The sequence below is a fragment of the Chamaea fasciata genome, unplaced genomic scaffold (genome assembly GCF_029207755.1).
Source record: "Chamaea fasciata isolate MVZ Bird 193981 ecotype frontalis unplaced genomic scaffold, bChaFas1.0.hap1 SCAF_7, whole genome shotgun sequence".
Classification (NCBI taxonomy): domain Eukaryota; kingdom Metazoa; phylum Chordata; class Aves; order Passeriformes; family Sylviidae; genus Chamaea; species Chamaea fasciata.
Window position 1 is genome coordinate 24,504,172 of NW_027094092.1, and position 8,813 is coordinate 24,512,984.

At 53.8% G+C, this 8,813-nt stretch overlaps 2 protein-coding genes across 3 annotated transcripts; both read left to right on the forward strand.

The window, feature by feature from the left end:
• The first annotated feature begins 18 nt into the window (after positions 1-18).
• On the forward strand, positions 19-6,871 carry PEX16 (peroxisomal biogenesis factor 16). Its single transcript, XM_066188039.1, has 11 exons — positions 19-184; positions 325-360; positions 594-670; positions 1,930-2,063; positions 2,369-2,475; positions 2,961-3,041; positions 3,981-4,133; positions 4,480-4,552; positions 4,843-4,962; positions 5,172-5,236; positions 6,358-6,871. The coding sequence occupies exons 1-11, from the start codon at positions 22-24 to the stop codon at positions 6,414-6,416; spliced, it is 1,068 nt and encodes a 355-aa protein (XP_066044136.1). The 5' UTR covers positions 19-21; the 3' UTR covers positions 6,417-6,871.
• A 1,146-nt stretch (positions 6,872-8,017) lies between these two features.
• On the forward strand, positions 8,018-8,616 carry FREY1 (Frey regulator of sperm-oocyte fusion 1). 2 transcript variants are annotated; one of them, XM_066186881.1, is made up of 3 exons: positions 8,018-8,101; positions 8,304-8,377; positions 8,480-8,616. In XM_066186881.1, exons 1-3 carry the CDS (start codon positions 8,034-8,036, stop codon positions 8,614-8,616), a joined length of 279 nt encoding a protein of 92 aa, XP_066042978.1. In that variant the 5' UTR covers positions 8,018-8,033. The 2 variants fall into 2 exon arrangements, with proteins under 2 accessions (XP_066042978.1, XP_066042979.1); XM_066186882.1 differs by having other exon boundaries at positions 8,034-8,101; positions 8,310-8,377.
• Positions 8,617-8,813: the final 197 nt, after the last annotated feature.

Genomic DNA, 8,813 nt, shown 5'->3' on the forward strand with positions numbered 1-8,813 from the left:
CGCGGCGGCGGCGGCGGCGCCATGGCGGCGGCGGTGGCGGCAGCCTCGGCCCGTGCCCGCGGAGCCGGCCCGGTGTGGCGGCTGCGCCTGCTGTGCCAGCGCTACCAGGAGTACGTGAGGCGGCACCCGGCCGCCACGGCCCAGCTGGAGGGCACCGTGAGGGGGCTCTCCTACCTGCTGCCAGGTGCGGGAGCGGGGACGCGGGCGAACCTTCGTCCCTCCGGCCGGGGTCTGCCCCGGGGGGTGTGGGCACCGGGACCCAGCGGGGAGTGGGGGCTCCCCCGGCTCCGGGCGCTCGCTGTAGCCGCTTTCTTCCTTTCGCAGGTCGCTTCTCGGACTCGCACGCCCTGTCGGAGCTGGGTAAGTGGGCAGCGGGTCGGGGCCGGTACCGTGCCCTTGTCCGAGTGCATGTGGGTCTTGCTCCCCGGGCCCTGCTTTTGTCCATGACTGGCTGCGTTCTCGGGCAGCTCCTTGGAGGAGTCTGCACATCTTGCTGCCCTCCTTCCCTCGTCCCCTGTCAGGGACAGAGGCAGCAGGGCCGGTTTGGCTTGCTTTCCCTACATCCATTCTGCGTTGTTCTCTTCCTTTTCCAGTGTACTCTGCCTCCAACCTCCTAGTGCTGTTAAACGACTGGATTCTCCGAAAGGACCTGCAGCAAAGCCTGCCAGTGGTAAGGCTGGAGTGTGTGGGAGGAGGATTTGGGACACATGCTTTTCTCCTTGCAGGAGCTTTCAGGGAGTGTCTGTAGAAACCTAACAGGTCTTTGCTGTGGCCTCTCTTTGCGGTCAGGTATGGAGGAGTCAGAGGCAACCTCTGAATGCAATTAAAAGAGCAGCCCTGTCCCGTAGCTCCTGGCTTGGAGGCGTGGCCAGAGCACTCCCTGGACCACAGAAATCAGGCCCTGACTTGCACCAGAAGCTTCACAGGCTTTTTTGAGAAGCTCAGAACTTGAGCTAGGTAGAGGTGTTGATGAATAAACCACTGCTGTTTACACAGCAGTGGCTCTGGAGCACTGAAGCTTTGATTCCATCTGTCAGACTCTTCCTTTGCGTATTGTATTGAGTGAAACAAATATAAGTGCTGTGCTACTATGTCTCTCTTGCATGAGCCCCAGGCTGGCTCTCAGCATTGTTAAACCCTTTTGGGAATGGAGGAGAGGTTCGTTTTTTCCAGACAGGGCTCTTCTGTTACAAACCTGCGCAGTGTGTGGGTTGGGTGTAGGCAGCTCCCTGAATGGAGCATCAGGTGCATAACAAATAGAAATGCAGAAGACTTGCTTCCCTGGTTAGAGCTGAATAGAATTTCAGCTGTATTGTCTTTATTGATGCTTTTCAGTGGATCAAACCCTGTGGTTGACAGCAGTAGTAAGTTCCCATGTGGAGAGCAGAGACCTAGATTGGAAGAGCACCCACTGTCTCGATGTTTCTGCCTGAAATCTGACTGGTGCTGTGTTCAGCCTGCATTCACTTTGGTGTGGCTGTGGACTCTGGGTCCCCTTCCCTCTACTCCAAGCACACTCTCTCATCAGCTCTATCCAGAGAGGAGGTTGTCTTGTGTCCCAGCTCTGGGATGAGGAGGAGGGGAGAGTTTTGCTGTGGAGCTCAGGCACGGTGCCACAACCCAGGAGGCTACCCTGCTGTGTCAGTTGGGATAGAGGCAATATAAAACACAGATGTGATGTTCTCCCTGTTTTTGGAGTAGTAACTCCATGTGATACTATGATGTCTCCTGCTTGGAGGTAGATAAGTGGGCTTGTGTGTAGGCTCCAGCCACAGTGAAGACATTGCTTTTTGTTTCTGGAGCTGTGAGTTCCAAGGCCATCTGGTGCTTATTTCTGAGGGTCCCACCAGACTGGGCTGTGTTTCTGCCCTCTTTAACTCCCGAGCAGAACCTGCATCCTGTCCCCCTCCTCCCCTCTGTGTTTTGCAGTCGCTGCCCCAGCAGAAGCTGCTGACCTGGCTGAGTGTTCTAGAATGCGTGGAGGTCTTTGCAGAGATGGGGACAGCCAGGGTGTGGGGGGAGATGGGCCGGTGGACCATCATTGTCCTCATCCAGCTGGCTAAGTAAGTGCTGCGGGCAGAGGGGAAGGGGCAGTGTGCGCTCGGAAAGGGGGCCTGGAGGGCACTCCATAGTACCCCGGAAAAAATCCCACACAGGACTGAGCTGCCAGTTCCTGAGGCTGGGGGAGTTTGGAGCCCCACAGTTTACTGGATTCTGTGCCACAGAAGGGAGCACTTAGACCTCTCACCTTGCCAGTTGGTCTGAGGAGACCTGAGTGTTTCCCTCTTCTGTGGAAGCCATCTCTCCAGTGTAACAGGAACCCAGCTCCACAGGCTGGTATTGAAGACTTCCACGTGTCTGTTCACAGAGCTATTCTTCGTCTCCTGCTCCTGCTGTGGTACAAAGCTGGCATCCAGATGTCTCCTCCCATCGTGCCACTGAACAGGGAGAAGCAACAGCCTCTCCACCCTGAAGGTGAGCCCATGGTGTTGTCATCATTGGCTTGGTGCCTTGCTGAGCCACACGTCTTGCCCTGCTAGAACTACTCATCAGAGCGGTGGCTTGTGCAGCACGTGGAACCATAAGGTGTCTGTACTCAAGGCTGTGTTGAACTTACCACCCTTTGCAGAGGGCGAGTTAGCTTAGTGGCAGGGTTGTCCTGCTATCTGGAAGGAGGGGATGGAAAAGTCTAAGCTGGGAATTTCTAGCTGAACCATGAGTCAGGCTGCATGTGCCCTGGTCTGATGAGGAGGAAAGAGGCCCTAGACCTGAGCAGTGTCAGACAGATTTACCTTTTCACCCTCTGCCTACTGTTAGGCTCCGCAGAATGGTTCAGTTTGCACTAAATCAGCCTTTCAGTCTGCTCTTCTTGGTGGCCGCGTAGGGGAGGGTGCTGCCACCTCTGGGGTGTGAAGCATATTGCTTTGAAGCCTGACCCCTGTGGCTGTTCTCTTCTGCAGGCATGGAAGACACCTCCTCAGGGAAGGATCAGACCTATGTTGGCAGGCGTTCCAGCCGTGTTGTGCGCTCTCTGCAGAGCAGTAAGTAACCAAGCCTGTTTCTCAGCTTGAGCTGTGCCTTCATGGATGACATGGCTATGAGCAGTAAATGGTAGAACCTTGTATTGGGACTTATCTTGCCACTCACTGGGCCCGCCGTGGGTGGGTGGGGGATCAAAGCAACCAGAGACATGCTGCAAGGCTAGCACTTAAATTGTGTTTTCCCAAGTGAGCCGTGCAACAGAGACTGCTCTTCATCATGGTTATGCTTTGAGGAGCATGGTTCTTACAAGTACCTCTTCAAGCTTTCCTGTTTCACACCTTCACAGTGTAGAAAGCAGGGAAACATGATAGGAAGGTCTCCTGGTTTAGGCTGGGATAGAATTAGTTTTCTTCCTGATAACTGGTACAGTGCTGAGTTTTGGGTTTAGGAAGAGAATAATGTGTATAACATTATTATAGCTGATATTGTAGGTTGTTGAGAAGTAGTGGTCACTCTAAGTCAAGGACTTTCCAGTTTCCTGGGTTCTGCTAGTGAGGAGATGCACAAAAAACTGGGACGGAGAATAGTCAGAATGGGTGACCTGAACTGCCCAAGAGGATCTTCCATACCACAGAACATCATGCCCACTGTATAAACTGGGGGAGTTGGCTGTGGGGGACCCAATCACTGTTTGGGAATGGGATGGGCATCAGTCTGGGGATGGTGAGTGGTTGTACATCACTTGTGTTTCTTGGGTTTTGTTGTCTTCCTTTTTGTTACTGTTATTACTGTTATTATTTTTGTTATTTTACCTTATTTCAATTATTAAACTGTTCGATGTCAATGCAGGAGTTTTACCTTTTTCTGGTTCTTCTCCCCATCCAACCAGCTGGGGAGTGAAGAGCTCCAGGTGGAGTGAACTGGCAGTCGTGTGACACCTAGTTTCCAGCTGGGACAAAACTTTTCTTTGTGTTAGTAACCAGACCTGCTTGTTTCAGCCCCTTCCCTGCAGTCGCGGCATTGGGGGTCCCCCCAGCAGAGGGAGGAATCGCAGAGCCGAAGAGCGGAGGAGATGAACCAGCCTCCCACTCCTCTGGGTCTCCAAGAAACCATCGCAGAATCCATCTACATTACCCGCCCCCTGCTCCACCGTATCCTGCCCTTCTCCGTGCGGACTCCCACCGCTCGCGGTGCCAGCAGAGGGTGCTGCGGGCTCGGCCCGGGTGCAGGGCAGTGCCTCGCCAGCTCCGCTCCCGGCACGGCTCTGCTGGGGCACGGGTCTCGGCACTCTTCCCTTTCTTACACTTTTTTGGCTGGCCTCAGCCACTGGATCTGTGGGTGCAAGTCCTCCAGTCCTTTTCCCCAGGGCTCCCAGCCCTGCCTTAGGGTGTATCACCTGCACTTGGCAGAGCTTTGTGGGTACACAGGTAATCACTTCTCTGCATACCTCTTGTTAGGAACCTCTCATCTTTTCATTCCTTGACTGTGTGTTCCTAGTATTGAGTTTAGGAGTATGGGGCCAGAGATCATGGAAGCCCTGGCTCCTCTCAGCAGTCCTGGACATCTCAAGGTCAGTCTGATGAAGAGTCTTTCTTGGTGCTTGATTTGGTGGTGGCTGGGCATCACACTTCCCCCTTCCCCAGTCCTGGGCAGGCCCTACTGAGAGAAGTATGCACCGGGGCTGGTCTTTAGCTTGGAGATGGACACATCTTCTACAACACTTACAGCGCACTCTGTTCTGAGCTGGTGCAGACTGCTCTGCATGGAGCTGAGTGTGAAGGGCTTTAGAAACCCACTTCCTTTCCCCTGCTGGCTGCTTTTGCTGTGACTTGACTTAGCTCTCTGCCCTCCTCCTTCCAGTCTGAGTTTGCTGAGTGATCTGAAAGACCTGAACAGGCGAGAGCGGGCAGAGCTGAGGCGACGAACCATCCTACTGCTGTACTACCTGCTGAGATCTCCTTTCTATGACCGATACTCAGAGTAAGGGGCCCTTGCTGGGCTTTTGCTGAAAATTTCCCTTTTAACTGGAATAGCGTCACAGGACTGGGCGAGTAGATCTGAAGATGTGTGGGTGCCTCTGGCCAGGTTAATCTGAGCCCTTGTGTAACAGCTGCCATTGCTGTTTGTGTGTTCAACAGCTGGGGCAGGAGATGTCCAGCTGGACTTGTTCATACTCTCTCCCTTTCTAGGGGCAGGATCCTCCTCCTTCTGCGCTTGTTGGCTGATTATGTGCCTGGAGTTGGCTTCATCACACGTAAGTGTGTCCCACAGTTGTCTCCCCATTTCTGTCTAGTGAAGAAAAGGAAGGCTGTTGGGAACATTTGTCAATTGGTTTCCAATCCGGTGAAGGAATTGGGAAGTCCCTAGAGAGGTTAGCACTAGAGTACCCTGTGTTGATGCTTGAGTAATTTTTAAATGCTGAAGGAAAATATTAATTGCTTCCTAGCTTGATGACAGTAGTAAACCTCTGTATGCCCTGAGGCTGCAGAGCTCAGTGTCTGCCACCTGGCCTGTTTTCCTGAGCTTCCTTTCTGCACCTCAACTGGTACAGCAGGGCCCCAGCTTTGCAGCCCTGTTCTGAACTCCTTTCCTTGATCTCTAGTCTGCAGTGTGGACACAAGGGGTAAATGGGTGCCTGGAAGTATTGAACCAGGCAGAAACTGACCGCAGATCCGAGGGCCAAACCAGGTCTTTGTTCTAGTTCTTCACCAGAGGATCCCTTTATCATAGGCCAGCATTTCATTTCCCCCTGTTCTTTTCCCAATGATGTTAATAATCCTTTTGTGGAGTGATTCATGGCTGTGATGTGACATTACATCAGCCTGGCATCATGGGATTGCCTTTTTTTTGGGGAGGTCAGAAAGCTGTCTAGCTCAGGAGCCACTTCCTCCAGTTAGTGATTTCAGAGAGGCTTTGGAGCCTGCATTAAGCCCTGCGCAGTGTAAGCATTTTTGCTCTACAGCAGATGCTTACATGTTTGCACCTGCTCACTATTGCTGAGTTATCTTCCCTCTTCCCTGTCACAGCAATGTTCTCCTGACTCTCTGCATGTGGGTTTTCCCCTTGCACATTGTAGACCCCCTTTCCCACTGAAAGTTTGAACATGTCAGCTCTGAGGGAGTGGTTGGTGTCCCACACATGGCCGTGCTGACCATGTTTCGCATGCCTCTTGGTCCTGCTCTGATCTCTGGCACCACATTGCAGTGTTGCCTTACATCTTGGCAAAAGTAACTTCTATTCTTGGGTTCATCTGAGTTGCATTAGTGGAGATTTGGGGTTGTTGGGATCATAATGAGAAGTGAGGGATATACCCCATAGACACACAGCATTAAATTGTTGCCTTTCTACACGTATATCTCTGTTCTCTTGTTTCAGGGCCACTGATGGATTACTTGCCTGCTTGGCAGAAAATCTATTTCTATAACTGGGGCTGATAAGAAGATGATTCCTCTCTGCTAAAATCATGGCTGGACATTCCTAAGGAGGGCAAGCAGGCTGGGGGAGGGATGTTGATAATGTCTAATTTTCAGTTAAATCATAAATGAGAAGCTCCTGTTCTGCAGAGCGGGGAGGGGGTTGTATGTGATTTTTTTAACAGATCTGGACGTGAATGATGGACACTAAAGATATGGGGAAACCCTGGCCACCTATTTCTCTGGATCGTTCTGTGGCTGCAGTGATGCTGATGAGGCAACCTCTTTTTTGAAGCACTTGATTTTTCTTCTTTTGTACAGCTGTGCTGCAATAAAGCCAGGCAGCACAGTGATTTTTGGAGAGCACTGTCTCACATGTCAGGGCGCTGAGGTTGACCCGCAACCTGCTTGTGTTGGCCATGCCTGGCCCATCTGCTTGGAGCAGATCTGTCTGTCAAATAAACTGACTGAATGGAGAGAACTGAGCTGAAGAGCCTCTGCCTCTTTGCATGGGATCCCTTGTAGCTGGTTGCCAGCAGGTGTCTCTTTGTCAGAAAGAGCAGCTTTTGCAGTTGTCTCCCGTGGGGTACTCTGTCCCTTAGAAGCTTTTTGCTCTGGCCTGTGTCAGTGAGGGCCCCACATGTTGCTCAGCTGATGACTGTAGACTCTGTCATTCCCAGTGCCTGCCTCAGTCCCCAGAGTCCTGGGGTTCCCTTGGGGGGTACACAGAGCTGCAGTGTGCATGCTTCTTTCCTAGCACCTAATGTGTGTTAAAAGGGTTTGCGGAATGGCTGCCAGCCAGTGCTTGGGGCCTTGGCCAAGGGCAGAGCAGAAGCGATTAATTCAGCAAATCTGCTGTACCACGTTTAATAAAGGGCCTAGGAGGGGCCTGTGTCTCTTCTAATGGGGACAGTTGAGGGACCAGTCTGCACAGTGAGCTTCTGTGGAAGGTCCCTTGGCCAGGACAGAGGGTTAGTCAGCTGGTGGCACTGGACTGCCCCACAGGCAGCTGTCTGGGTAGTGAGTGTGCCCCAAGTGGGTATCGGGAACATTCCTACCTGAACCATCCCTGAAGGATTTTCAGGCTGCAGGGGTCATAGCCCTCTTGCCTTGGCAGCCAGCATTGGAAATGTAGTCCCACACACACATCCCTCATGGGCCACCACACTTGGGGACTTTGCCAGTGGGTCTGTGTTGCCACCTCAGCTGGCAAGGCCCTGCAACATGGTAACAGCAGCACAGAAAAGCCATGACCAAGGAACTATGCCCCCTTTGCTCAGTCTTTCAGCAGAGGAACATGCCGAAGTGTTGGCTCCTGGGACAGAGTGGTACTGAGATGAGATGCAAGGGTCTGCTTTTGGAGGATTTGAGAGGAAGGCTCAAGCAGGTGCTGAGGGAGAGGGACAGCCCTGGAGCTCTGACTGTACAGAGGGACACGCACCAGCACAGTGAAGGCTCAGCAGCTGGCAGGACCCAGGCAGACGCAGCCCAGGACCTAAAGGGGACAAGGTAGGAAGGGACAGCAGCAGCACCTGGGAGGGGCCATGTCCCCTGCCCCACCCAGCAGGTGTCCTGGGCAACCAAGGTGACTCCTCTGTGACCCTGCAGCAGAACAAGTGGAATCGGTCAGTGTGCACCATGCTGTGCTGCCTGCTGCTCCTCACCCTGCTGCTGGGGGCTGCGCTCCCACAGCCTGCACACCAGAGGTGATGGCACTTCCCCCTTCTCATCCTCCCTGCCCTGGTACCTGCAGGTACCCTGGGGCCCGACATGGGCTGCGACTTGCAGCACCAGGCCTCGAGAGCTGGCCAGGCTGGGTGGAAGATACAGTACATGGGAGCTCTTGTGCCAGCCTGGGTAAGTGCTGTAGGACCTTGGCTCACTCCTGGCCCTTGTTTTCCTCTGTAGGGATAGCTACTCAGTTCCTGAGGACTTCTCTGCTCCCCTGGAGCTTCCACAGAAGCACTTCGGCCTGGTGGACGGTACAGTGCTCTCCTTGCCCCACTGCACCCCCTTTCCATGCACTCACCCCTCCAGGTGGGTGGTTGTCCCAGAGCTGAGCCCAGCCTCTGCTGCACCCGCAGATTACGGCATCAAGCCCAAGCAGCCTGGCCTCAGAACGCGGGCGGCCCCGCAGCGGCCGGCGGAGCTGCGCACAGCTCACAAAAGCAAGCGCGACGGGCTGGACCTGCTGGAGTACTATGACGATGGGCGCCTGTGAGCCAGCGTGGCCCCGTGCCCGCCACAGCACAGCAGGTGAGGGCTGCAGCAACTGCTGCCAGAAGTCCCTTTGGATCATCATATCATCTCTGGCCTCCCAGGACTGCAGACACGGCTTTTGCACCAATACTGAGACGCTCCAGCTCCTCTCGGGGTCCTGAAGGAAAGGAGAAGGCAGGGCCCAAACCCCTTGTAGTG

Bases quoted from the DNA above. Each gene is read 5' to 3' on its own strand.
- PEX16 (XM_066188039.1), top strand. From the start codon at position 22: ATGGCGGCGGCGGTGGCGGCAGCCTCGGCCCGTGCCCGCGGAGCCGGC. The intron at 185-324 runs GTGCGGGAGCGG...TTCCTTTCGCAG, and splicing joins GCTCTCCTACCTGCTGCCAG to GTCGCTTCTCGGACTCGCAC. The intron at 4,963-5,171 runs GTAAGGGGCCCT...CTCCCTTTCTAG, and splicing joins TTCTATGACCGATACTCAGA to GGGCAGGATCCTCCTCCTTC.
- FREY1 (XM_066186881.1), top strand. From the start codon at position 8,034: ATGCTGTGCTGCCTGCTGCTCCTCACCCTGCTGCTGGGGGCTGCGCTC. The intron at 8,102-8,303 runs GTGATGGCACTT...TTTCCTCTGTAG, and splicing joins CCACAGCCTGCACACCAGAG to GGATAGCTACTCAGTTCCTG. The intron at 8,378-8,479 runs GTACAGTGCTCT...CTGCACCCGCAG, and splicing joins GCACTTCGGCCTGGTGGACG to ATTACGGCATCAAGCCCAAG.